Source organism: Muscardinus avellanarius, assembly GCF_963383645.1.
Source record: "Muscardinus avellanarius genome assembly, chromosome: 1".
Taxonomy (NCBI): domain Eukaryota; kingdom Metazoa; phylum Chordata; class Mammalia; order Rodentia; family Gliridae; genus Muscardinus; species Muscardinus avellanarius.
The window spans coordinates 221,617,746-221,631,784 of record NC_137786.1 but is presented as its reverse complement, the minus strand read 5'-3'; the positions used below and the strand labels follow the sequence as shown (position 1 = coordinate 221,631,784).

At 35.1% G+C, this 14,039-nt stretch overlaps 1 protein-coding gene across 1 annotated transcript; it reads right to left on the bottom strand.

Annotated features, from left to right (window-relative positions):
- Positions 1-1,005: 1,005 nt before the first annotated feature.
- Positions 1,006-12,918, bottom strand: LOC308265703 (olfactory receptor 4A47-like; the record flags this gene model as incomplete). The annotated part of the gene is made up of 2 exons (XM_080699524.1): positions 1,006-1,824; positions 12,808-12,918. The coding sequence occupies 2 exons, from the start codon at positions 12,916-12,918 to the stop codon at positions 1,006-1,008; spliced, it is 930 nt and encodes a 309-aa protein (XP_080555650.1).
- Between the last annotated feature and the right edge of the window lie 1,121 nt (positions 12,919-14,039).

The window sequence follows — 14,039 nt, the reverse complement described above, 5'->3', positions numbered from 1 at the left end:
CCAATAAAAAATTAAATAAAATAAAAATTAAATTTAAAAAAATTTTAAACTAATTAATTTCAAATAAAACTGTTATTGTTGTAGATTTCTCACCTTCCCCACACTTATTGTTCTAAATAAAAACAAGCAATCTTCCTAGGCAAAAAAAAAAGAAGAAAAGAAAATCGCAGCCCTCACTAATACAGTGTGATTTTGCTGCCAAGTGCAGATTTCCCCTTCAGAAAGAGCTTGTGACAATTTTGTATGCCTTGTCTGGAAACTTCTGTAAATCTTATGTTTTAGTAAAATATTTTTTGTTATTCTAAAAAAAACCTATTGTATGAAAAATTACATTTGAATGCAGCTGGAGTAAAATAAAAATGAGAGTTATATGGCATTTAAATATTAGATTACTAAGCCAGGTGCAGTGGTGCGTGCTTGTAACCCCAGTACTTGGAAGGCTGAGACAGGATTGTGGACAGCCTCAGCTATTTAGTGAGGTCTTCTGCAATTCAGTAAGAATTTGTTCAAAAATAAAGAATAAAAAATAGGATTGGTGATGTAGCTCCGTGGTATAATGCCACTCGGTTCCATCCCCAGTACCGCAAAAAAAAAAAAAAAAAAAAAAAAAAAAATAGGTACTATGATGAAAATAATCAATATAGTAAAAAGAAATACTCAATATAAAATAAAAAACAAGACAAAATTACAGAACAAAAAATAAAAATGCGTATGTTAGTGTTAGTATAATTCTTTAAAATTCGTATTAACTTATTGAAATTTGTTAATGACTCCAAACTATACATTCATTACAACTTTCCAGTGCAATAATAAATAAGGCATTACAGAAATGTATTACAACAGAGAAACTCAACCTATTAGTGACATGAACACAGTTCATCCTTTAATTACACTTACCAGAAAATATTTGAAGGAAAGAACGTTAGCACCAGCTTTAAGAAGTCTTATGTATCCCAAGGGGATAGCTTTACAGGGAAATGACTCCCCTCATGGTAGACGACTCATTTATTTACTACATGACAGAACTTTTCTTCTCCAGAGCCTCTTCATAGCATTTGTCATCTCTGAGTTTCTCAGAGTGTAGATTAAGGGGTTGAGCATGGGGGTTATGACCGTATAAAACACACTCAGTGATTTGTCAATGGGGAAAGTCTTAACTGGCCTTGCATACATAAAAATACAGGGAACAAAGAACAGGACCACCACAGTGATGTGGGAGCCACAGGTGGAGAGAGCTCTGCGCCTCCCTTCCTGACTCAGGTTCTTCAGAGAGCGCAAGATGACACCATAGGAGATGAGTAAGAGCAGAAACACAGTCATACAGATCAGTCCTCCATTGGCCATCACTAAGAGGCCAATAATATAGGTGTCAGTACAGACGAGTTTCAGTAAAGGGTACATGTCACACATGAAATGATCAATGACATTGGGGCCACAGAATGGGAGCCCATAAATAGTGCTGAGTTGAATTACTGAGTGCAAAAACCCTCCAACCCAGGACAGTACCAGCAACACAACACACACCCACTGCCTCATGATAACCAAGTAGTGCAAGGGCTTGCAGATGGCCACATAGCGGTCATAGGCCATCGCCAGCAGAAGAAAGACCTCTGATCCACCAATAAAGTGCCCTGTAAATAGCTGAGTCATACAAAACTTGAAGGAAATTATGTTTTCCCCAAAGAACAGGTCAGAAATCAGTTTGGGCGAAAAAATTGATGAATAAATGGCATCCATAAATGACAAGCTAGCAAGAAAGAAGTACATTGGTGAGCCCAGGGTCCTGCTGATGGTTATGGTCATCACAATGAGCAGATTCCCCACCATGGTCAAAATATACAAGAGCAAAAAAATAACAAGAAACACTTTTTGCTCCTTTGGATTCTGAGTGAGGCCCAGGAGGACAAAGTGAGTTACATTGCTCCATCGTTCCATTGATTCTTTTATTGGTGTTGATTTCACAGATTAGTTTACCTACAAAACAATGAAAATTTCTTAGAATATTATAATTTTAATCATTTATAATATAAAAATGTAAATGAAGCATTTACTGTGTCAAGCCACTGGCTATAGAAATCTGGATAAACAAGTGAAATAAGTCAGCCTTCTCTAAGCTTTGTGTTTTGATACAAAATGAGTTCAGGTAGCTAAAAGCCAATTTAATAAATGACATTACAAATATCACTCTGCCATGCTATGGCTTCTCAGTGTTGGAATTATTTAAAAAAACAGGAAGGCTTCTCAGAAGAAGTCATTATTTAGATGAATTTAAAGGAGATGTGACATGACAATATAATATTGAAAGAAAATGTTGAAAAATTGAAAGGTATAATATTAGAGATTCACTAAAATAATTTAAATATTCACACTGAGTGAAATAAATTATGATTATAATATTAGGAACCAAAACTCACTGTATTCATAGCTAGTGCTATGACTATAAAAGTGTTTCACAGTACTCTTGGACACTTCAAACACATTTATTATAGCAATATATTATATCCATTATTATATATTCCAACAATTTTTGATATACCTTTATTATTTACCTCAGTGTATTATGGTAATTTATTATTTACCTCTCTTTACTATAATGCTAAAGCTTCTGTAATACTAATGCTATAGATTCTGTAACAAATTACAGATGGCATTTTAAAGAACAGAAATTTGTTCTGCACGCTAGAAATTCAAAATCAAGGTATAGACAGTGTTGGTTCTTTCAGAAGACAATGAGATAAAGAGCTGTTCCAGGGTTGCAGAGGACCAACTTTATATTCATGTGACATTCTTCCTGCATCTAAATTTCTCATTCTAATAAGGATACTAGTCACATTGAATTTTTTTTTTGCTTTCTTGACTTCTGCAAAGACACTATCCCCAAATATAGTTATGTTCTGTAGTCCTGGAGGTGAAAACCTCAACATAAATCTTATACTGGATTCAGGTTAAGGAATACTATAAAACCATAATTGTTTCATGTGACACCATGTGTGACTAGCAACTATCAGATAATGTCAGATAATCTGCCAATTTACTGAAATCTCCATAGACATTTCTCCTTCTCCTAACCTGTAAATTTTTAAAGTACTCTGAAATTATCTGTGATACCAACTAGTTCTAATTTTCAAACTGGTATCTGCCATTTAAATTGACTTCTCCGATTATATAACTATATAGTATGTACAAATGTGAAATTTGAATTATTCACAATCAATCTTTTTTTCTCACATTTTCTCTAATGAAATGTTGCCTCTTTCCATGCAGCTATTCAAGCCAAATTCTGACAGTGCCCTTCACTCCTTTATTCCTCTCACATTGCTTATTCATTTATTTAATTAAAGTATTCATCACCATCCTTTTTAATATATTGCAAACTCAATCATTCCTTCTACACCCCTTATATCTCTGATGTACTCTAGTAGTTTCCTGCAAGCTTATCAACTTTCATTTAGTTTCCAACACCTCTTTCTGAAGCATCTCAGATGATCCTTTTAAGTCTCATTCAGATCATAATCCTTTGCTCAAAACTCTGACAGATTCTTTTCTCATGCTGAAGAATTCATTCTCCCCTACCTTGACCTATGACCCTAGACAGCAGGATCTAGGATCTACCCAAATTTAATCGCTTGTACTTCTACAATTTTGTTTGCTCAATATTTTTCACTATACCTCAGATGTCCATAATGCTTTGACACCACTTTATTTTCATTTATTCTTTAGTAGATGCTAATTTTAGAGACCAGAAGCAGATATAAGAACTTCTAAAGTGATGGTAAATATTGTACAAACATGTGTTATATATTCAATCTTTTATTTATTTATTCAACTCACATGTGCTTGTAGAACATTTATTTTAGGTCAGGTTAAGCAGACAAGGCAGACCTCCATGCATCACCGAGCATCCACTAACTCATTGGTCTACACCAGGGTTTATGTCATCAGAGGACAGAAATCTTGGTGCTAATCGAAGAATCACCCTTTCACCAGGATATTCTACTTTTCCAGATGGAAGCACAACTTCTGAGAGTTATAATGATTGCTGACTTTATTTTCAAATACTTAAAAGTATATGCATGACAACTTTGTATATAACCAGATCAGCCACTTTCTGCCTACAGAAATTATTTCAACATTTTAATTTGTACAAACTCAAGTGATAGAATTTACCACGCACTGCAAAAGTCACACAATTGCAATGTCTGCTTCCCAATACCAGATGTTAAATTCTTACCTTTAGAAGTTTATCTGCAGTTTAAAGGAAGACTCATTAATTCATTCATAAAGATTGAGAAATTACTCCTGCATTCAGAAGGCGCACAGAAGGCAAAAAACTTTGGTCCTGGAAAGTTTATTTGAAATCACATAGCATAATCCATATTTCATAATCAAATATCATAATACATAGACTTCTATATGTTGAAGAAAATCATTATATGTAGTTTTATTTCAAAGGTGTTTCATAACTCGGACAAAAAATTAAAATTTTATATCAAGATAATTTATTAAAATGCAAACAAATTCTACATCTACAAAGGAAGATAGCAGTTAGCCTTTTAACAGTGCAAGTTGTCTAAGTTCTTTCCTATTAATTTTCATAAAGAATATCATTCAGTTGTTTACTCATCTCTTCCTGTGCTGGTATAAATACATACATGTATTTGAAATTTGGAGACACCATTTCTTTGCTTTTGTAGACTTGCTTTACACCGAAGAAAGCATCTTTTAAAACACAGTATCAGCTACAACGAGGGAAGTATGTTTTACCAGCAAGAAGAAAAAATCACTGAGGTTTTTATACCATGAAACCATATTAGTCATAGAATCTTATAACTGGAATATATCCAAGACTGAGCTGGGCTTAATTAATTTCACTGGGTTTTTAAAAAAAATTAAACAATATCCATATGTAAAGATACCATCAGATCAAACACATAACAAGGGTCAGAAAGATGTAACAAAGCAAAAATAGTTTCACAAACATTATGGAATAAATGGAAATCAAGTTTAAAATAAACCCAGTGAGTTTGTTTCAGTGAAGATGAATTTATTACAAGTTTTGCCAAAGCTATTCTTTACATTTATCTAATAATAAGTTTTTCTTCCTATGAAGGCGGTATTGGGCACATTTTTTAAAAATCATGTAACTGCAGTAACTAGCTTCTTATGTTTTTAATCATTTTTAAAGAAAATAAAAAGGTGTTTTTATTTAGATTATATGCTATTAGCTAGAGATATAATAGTGAGAAAGACAAGAGAAATTTTAGTTTATAGTCCTACCTGAATTGAGTTTATATCTCATATCCTTCACAAAATATTAATGATACAATTAAAATAGTAATTATAGTCTGTGATCAGTGCTAATAAGACAACCAACAGGGTATTTTGACAAAAAATAGTAGCAAGATGCTTGGTAGATAAATTACAGAAGATCCTTTTTAAAGGTAATATTTAAGCTGAAAGTGAAAGAATGTGAAGCCCTGTTAAATGTGGGAAGAGCCAATGTTGAAAAGATCTGGGCAAGTTCAAGACACTGTACCTCCAGGGGAAAAGGAAAGGCAAAGGGGAGAGCAAGGTGCAGTTGAAGAAGTGGACAAGAACCAAACCCGACAGGCCATTACAGGTAGCAAAAAGAAATGTGGATTTCACTTAAAATTATTTTCAGCATAAAGTCAGGATTTCCAGTTACTGGCCAAGCAAAAGTTCTCACCAAACTATTAGCAAATCAAATCCAACAATATATATAAAAACAATTATAGCAGCAGGGAAATCTCACCACATGCTGTGTGCATGTTTGCTACTATCGCTCAAATACATTAGGACGTGAGACTATAAGGCAATAATAAAATTATTCAAAAAATTACACACCATAACTAACTGAGGCTAATCCCAGGCATACAAAGCTAGTTTAAAAAATAAGTAAATCAGGTCATAGGATAAACAAGACAAGTCACAGATACCAGTAGTTTATTTTAAAAATCATTTAAAAATTAAACACAAATATGTCCCAATAAAACCGACTATTCTGTACAATTATTTTGCACCAGTAAAAATATGGTTTTAAAAATGTGTTGTTAATTTAGATGTGCTACATTAAAAACAGTACAACATGTTAGTAATGAATATTAAAATCACTCATTAGCATTAATCTCTTAAACATAAAGATGTTGAATTCTATGATTCTCTACAATTTCATGTTTAGTATAAATTATTACTTATGCTGTGTACCCCATTTCCCCTAGGTTTATCCATTTGAAATATGTGTACTATAGTGAAAGTGCATAGCATTACAAATATTTTCTGGCAACTGAGAATTTCTAATGTCATTAGAAAGTGTATCTATTATAAAGCAATTGGAGGAAAAATGCTAAAAGTGATTGATTCACCTTGCTGAAACTAGGAGAAGAAAAACAATTCTATATCCTTAGTCTAAAAGTCCTTCAGATATAAATTTGGTACCATTTCATATTAACTGTTATAAGTTACGAAAGCATGTTTTAAGCATATACTTATTTATATTGCAGGTATTATGATAAATACTTTATCATTTTCACCAAGTCTAATGGCACAGATGTTACTATTGCTGTTTTGATTTTCATATACTCAGAGAAGTACAGTAACAAGAATTTAAACCAGGTCTTTCTGGCTTCAGAGTATTTAATCTTTATTGCAATATCTCTGAAGTCTAAAGCACATCACAGACCCATTCAAGGTTTTTGGCACCGGGCATGGTGGCACATTCCTATTATACCAATACCTAAAAGACTGAAACAGAAGGATCACAAATTCGAGACTAGGCTCAGAAACTGAGTGAGATGCTGAGCAACCCAGCAAGATTCAAACAAAGCAAAACAAAAAAAAATAAAGGGCTGGAGGTGTAGCTCAGAGCTAAAATGCCCCTGGGTTCAGGGTTCAATCCACACACATACACACACACACACACACACACACACACATACACACACCTTGGGTTTCTGAGGTCTTGCAACCTGATGAGAATTTTGTCTCTGTCACTTACTGGCTGTGAGGTAAAGTTACCTAATCCCCCTGAGCTTCAGAATCCTCATCTTTAAAGAGACAATAATAAGATTTCATGGGATCTATGCAATAATTAAATTAGTTAGTAGATCAAAGCACTTAGAATAGTGGCTGGTGCCTTGTAAGTGATGTGTTTTCTAGTATTATTTTATTTATTTATTTATTTATTTATTTATTTAGTGGTACTGGGGGTGGAACCCAGAGGCTTTCTACCTCCGAGCTATACTCCCAGATGGATTTTATATTTTATTTGGAAACAGGGTCTCACTAAATTGCCGAGAGCCTCACTAAATAGCTGAGGCTGGCTTTGAACCTGCGCGATCCTCCTGTCTCAGCCTCCCAAGCGCGGGGATTACAAGCGTGCGCCACCACGCCCGGCTTGCTAGTATTATTTAAATTGTTATTTCTGTTTTATGTTCTGTATAGAGCTTTTTAAATTTATTGATAAAATTGATTAAACATTAAATTTTAGAAAGGGCCATCAAGAAAATTATAAAAAGACTGATAGATTTAACCATGGAAATACAGAAATATATTTACATAGGCAAAAATTTCTTCATAGACTAAAAAACATTTTAAAAACTATAGTCCGGAGAAATAATGGCTACATATACAATGGTAAAAGGGATAATTTTATTGGTATATAATTAGATCATAAAATCAACATGGGATTACCACAAAATCAGCGCCTTTCATAGCCAGAAAACACCATCACCAGTGAAACAAAAAATCACCAGGCTCCAGAGAGAAAGCGGACTGAGAACAGAGCCACAGAGGAGATAACTGGCCTATCGCCCGAGGACGCGGCAGACGCGGCGGCAGCAGCGCCATACTGCCGGCGAACGGCTACAGCAAGCCGAGGTGAGCCACTGCGGAACAGCCAGGCGGGATTTCTCCGCGCAGAGAGCATCTAAAGTTCCCAGTGGCCGAGCTCAGCACACGCTGCAGGGATTCAGAGTGGAAACCAAAACCAAGAAGAAAAACACCAGCCCCACAGCCGAGGGCGTAGCAGCGGCGCCATATTGCCACCGGCGGCAGCAGCAGAGAATTCAACGAGTTCAGTACAGCTACATCTGCGTACTCAAGAACAGTGAGTCAAATTGCGGGCCACAGAGGAGAAATCCCAGTACTGTACTCCCTGGGACTTGACCCAGTGGGGGAGGGGCGGTGGCAGAGATATCACACCATAGGAGAACTTGCAACCTGGCACCCCCCACAGTCTAAAGCAGCCTCTATCGACTCTCTGGGTCGGAGACTCTGTGATACAACCCAGTAAAGGTGTAGTGGGGTCTGAGATACTACTGACTCGAGATCCAGAGCACCTTAAGTGAAGTCATAGTGACCCAAGGGAAGAACCCAGAGAAGGCACAAACATCCGAAATCATGGGAAAGAGGAATAATACTGGAGCAATAAATGCCCACAACCCCACAACATCAGAACCCGATAAAACTGAAAATCAGAGATTTCTAGAAGATCAAATCAGGAAAATAACTGTAGAAATAATAGAGGTGCTTCGAAAAGAACTCAGAGAGAGCCAAAAAGAGATAAAGGATGCAATTAATGAAGTAAAGGCCTCAATTCAAAGCACAAACAACCGATTAGAACACATGGAGAACAGAATCTTGCTCTTAGAAGATGAGCAATCCAAAAATGAACGCATAGTTTCTAATCTAGAAAAAAATATCCGACAGCAGGAATCTGATATTGAAGAAATATGGGCCCATTTTAAGAGAGCTAACCTAAGAATAATTGGAATAGAGGAGGGAAAAGAAAGTGAAACCAAAGGGATCAACAATCTCTTCAAGGAAGTAATAGCAGAAAATTTTCCAGACATAGAGCAAGAGGTCGATACGCAGGTCCAGGAAACGTATAGAACTCCCTTTAGACAGGATCGGAGAAGAGGATCCCCACGCCACATAATTGTCAAAATGACCAATGTGGAAGCCAAGCAGAGAATCTTAAAGGCAACAAAAGCAAAGGGCCAAGTGACATTCAGAGACAAACCAATTAGAATCACTCCAGACTTCCCAAACCAAGTTATGAGAGCCAGAAGGGCTTGGAGTAACATATTCCAAACTCTGAAAGAAAACAACTTCCAGCCAAAAATTTCCTACCCAGCAAAACTTTCTATCAAATTAGAAGGAGAAATAAGAAGCTTCCATGACAAACAGAAACTGAAGGAATTTATGTCTTCAAAACCAGCACTAGAGAAAATACTCAAAGAGATTAACTACAAAGAAGAAATAGGTAACACACTCCAGAACTAGAGAAACAAGATTTTCCATCCAACAAACAACTAAGATTGGTTATTTGTGGAGATTCATTATTTATGTTAGTCTTTTACCTATCTCTAAAGGGTATTGTTTGCCTTTATTGTTGTTAATTTTTAGGATTCCTAGTTGGAATATTAATACACCTTCAGATATAGCATTTGGAAATATTTTATCCCATTCTATTAGTAACTGTTAACTCTGTGTACATTGTCTTTGTATATACAATTTTTTTTTAGGGAGTTTGTATACTCCTCTGTTGCCTGTGCCTTTGAAATCATAACCAAGAAATCACTGCCAATTTCAATGTTGTGAGGTTTTATGACCCAGATTTTCTCCTAAAAGTTTATAGTCTTAAGATTTATATTTAGGTCTATTATCTATTTTGAGTTAATATTTGTATATGGGATTAGGTAAGGGTCCAATTTTATTCTTTTCCATGTAATTATTATTTTTTAACAATATTTAGTTAAAAGATTAATATTTCCACCACCAAATGTTCGTGGAAACCTTGTCAAAAATAACTTGACAATATAGGGAAGAATTTAGCTCTAGGCTTTTATTTAACTTCCATGGTTTATATATCTGCCTTTAGAATAGTACTACACTGTTTCAATTATTGTAGCTTTATATGGTTTGAAATCAGAAAATATATATCTCCTAGCTTTGTTCTTTTTCAAGATCGTTTTGGGTACCTAGAGTCCATATTCCATATTAGGATAGATTTTTTTCTGAAAAATAAATATATAAATATATGATAGTTTCACCTAAAAAATAGAAAAAAAATATTCTCTGGTAAGAAAGAAAGCAAAAAGAAATATTGAAATGTTATCTTTAAGTCATCAAAAGCTTGGTATCAGACAAATGAAACTGTTATGTGAGATTATCATTTTTAATTTTAGATAAATTGCCATAATACTAGATGTCAACTACTAAGCCAAGCATGGGAGGGAGGGATAGGGAGAGAATGGGGTGGGGATTGGGTGGGGGCTGACTGGGAAAAGTGTGCATGTATGTCTACAAAAGTATGTATCCTACTATGATGTATGAATACAGTGCACCAATAAAAATAAATAAATTAAAAAAATAAAATAAAATAAAATAAAATCAACATGGAAAAGATCAGCAAAGAAAGACAAAAGTTGTAAATGTGTGATAGAATAGCAATATGAATCATTTTATTTTATTTTTTTGTTTTTTGTTTGTTTTTTGTGGGTCTGGAGATGGAACTCAGAGACAGTTGACCTCTGAGCTATACCCCCTGCCCTATTTTTTATTCTTTATTTTGAAACAGAGTCTCACTAAGTTGTGGAGGGCCTCACTAAGTAGCTGAAGCTGTCTGCGAACCGCGATCCTCCAGTCTCAGCCTCCAGAATGCTGGGAATACAAGCGTGCGCCACCACGCTCAGTTCAATATGAATCATTTTAAATGAGAAATAATACTTAAATTTAATTACATTTTGTGAAATTTAAAGTGTATAAATAAAACACAGTTCTTATCAACTTATTTATAAATGTTTATTAATAGCAGTGTGATATGACTGTAAACACACATTTTCCCTTCTCAAAGCCTCTGGCAAAAAGCATATCTTAATACAAGTACATGGATGTAATCATGGGAAGAACTATGACCACCAAAATTTTAAATATATATACCAAGTAACTAAAGAAATCCACTTTTAGGAACTTATATTTAGACTTTTAAAAAGACTATACTGCAGAATTGTTTGTCATAGAGGAATATTGGCATCAACATGAAGAGAACTGGATGTTAATTTTAGTACATACTTTTATAAGGGGGTATTATAAAGTAAAAGGAAAATTGAAGATAAAGTAGATGTATGTGAACTAGATAAAAAGTGATCACAAGGTTGAAAAGTGAATATGAACTTTTATATGCAGAAATATAAGCACTCATGCTTATCGATAAACACTCTTAGAAGGAATTTCAGAAGCACATTTCAGTGACCACAGCTAGGATTAGAAGTGGGAGACCCAGGCGGTTAATGGAAAGATTTCTTTTATAGTTTTACCACTTCAAATGGGTTAGATTTTAATTATTCATTATATTTTTCATTTTATATTATAAAAAGTCAAACTATGACACTAAAAATCTCATATGTAAGGCAACTGAAATCAAAAGGGAATAGCCTAGATAGCATTCAATATTTAGCTAGTAAAATAAAAAGAAGCAACAAAAATAAAAGAATCAAAATATAAAATTACCTGTAAGTAATAAAAATACATGCAGAAATTTAATAAAAACCAGTGTAATGCTATAAAATTTTTCTGATGGTGCTAGAGATGGAACCCTTCTACCTCCAGGCTACACTCCCAGACCTATTTTATATTGTATTTGGAAACAGAAAGGCTGGCTTTGAACCTGCGCGATCCTCCTCTCCCCACTTCCCAAGCACGGGCATGCGCCACCATGCCCGGAATAATTTTTATGTATTGATTTACTATATATTATCGGTCATCTATTTTCAGTGAATCGCACATCTCCAGGTATAGTATAAAGAAGATATTACATAGTTTGCATCACAACAGATAAACATATTAATAGAAAGATCATATAATTCATTCTCCAATATACTTACCAGAAAAGCTTTTGAGGGAAGGAAAGTTAGCATCAGTTTTAAGAAAACTTAGAATCAAATGATCCTTCTTGTGGTATGGGACTCACTTATTTACTACTTGAAATGTTTTTTTCCAAAGCTTCTTCATAGCACTTGTCATCTCTGAGTTTCTCAGAGTATAGATAAAGGGGTTGAGCATGGGGGTTATGATTGTACAAAATACACTCAAAGGTTTGTCAATTGGGAAAGTCTTAGCCGGTCTTGCATATATGAAAATGCATGGAACAAAGAAGAGGACCACCACAGTGATGTGGGAGCCACAGGTGGAGAGAGCTCTGTGCCTCCCTTCCTGACTCAGATTCTTCAGAGAGCGCAAGATGACACCATAGGAGACGAGTAGGAGCAGAAACACAGTCATGCAGATCAGTCCTCCATTGGCCATCACTAAGAGGCCAATGATATGGGTGTCAGTGCAGGCAAGTTTCAGCAAGGGGTACATGTCACAGATAAAATGATCAATGACATTGGGGCCACAGAATGGGAGCCCATAAATAGTGCTGATTTGAGTTACTGAGTGCAAAAACCCTCCAACCCAAGCCACTACCAATAATACAACACACAGCCACTGCCTCATGATAACCAAGTAGTGCAAGGGTTTGCAGATGGCCACATAGCGGTCATAGGCCATCGCCAGCAGAAGAAAGACCTCTGATCCACCAAAAAAATGTCCTGCAAAGACCTGAGTCATACAAAACTTGAAAGAGATGGTATTTTCCCCAATGAGTAAGTCAGAAATCAATTTGGGGGAAACAACTGATGAATAAATGGCATCCATAAATGACAAGCAAGCAAGAAAGAAGTACATAGGTGAGTCCAGGTTCTTGCTGATGGTTACAGTCATGACAATAAGAAGATTCCCCACCATGGTCAAAATGTAGAAGAGCAAGAACATAACAAAAAGTGCTTTCTGTGCCTTTGGATTCTGCGTGAGGCCCAAGAGGACAAAAAAAGTTACATTGTTCCTTCGTTCCATCTATTCTTTTATTGTTGCTGATTTCTGATATTAAAAGCAGTTTACCTAGAAAAGCAATGAATAATCTTTAGAAGTATCATAATTTTAATATTCATTTATTCATCCACTAAAAATCATATATGAAACATCTATTGCTATAGACATCTGGATTACCAAGTGTAATAAAACAGGCTTCTCTCCCTAAGTGATTCCATACATCGTTGTGGGATCAGGCATTTAAAATGTCATAGTAAGTGTATTTACTTATGACATGCAAAGGATTCATAGCACTGGGATTTCTAAACAAGATCTAGGAAGCCTTCTAAGAGGAGTGATACTTCCAACAAGTTAAAGAATTAAGATAACAAGTGGGAATGAGAAGAGTGTTCATGGGAAAATGCACCATATCACTGTCACAAAGGTGTAACACCAGAGACTCACATAATTTACATATTTATGGCAGTTAAGATAAACTACTAGATAGGACTGTAGACCCAAAGTCACTATTTGTTGTTAGTCCTGTGACTGTAAAACAATCATTGCCTTCCCTCCACTTTCCAATACCATGCCCCTCATGCCCACTGAACATCTCAACCACAATAGAAATATTCTATTTGAAAATGTATGTGTTCTCTAAGACAATAGATTCTTTTCTTTTGTTCTCTTTCAGCTTTCAGTGTTCATATTTATACCCAGAGTCTCTTCAAGACAAACAAGGCTGTTCTTATCACGATCTCCACTCTCCCAACATCTATCTATTACCCAACACTATAGCTACTTCCACATTTTTAAAAGTTTATTGTAGCAGCACCTACCTCCCAGTACCAGTATTCTTTTCCTACCAGTATTCTTTTCCTCCCAGTACCAGTATTCTTTTCCTAGAGATACTGTAACAAAGTACCACAAACTGGGAAGTTTAAACAAAATAATTTTTTTTCTTTGAGTTCTGCCTGCTAGAAATTCAAAGTCAAGGTATAGACAGAGTTGCTTCTTTCAGAAGACCATGAAATAAGGAACTGTTTTTTTTAACTTCTCTCTTTGGCATGCAGATAGATGACTGTATATTCATATTTATTTTTTGTATCCAAATTTCCCATTTTAATGAGAATAGGAGGCATATTGGATTGGAACCTGCTCTAATT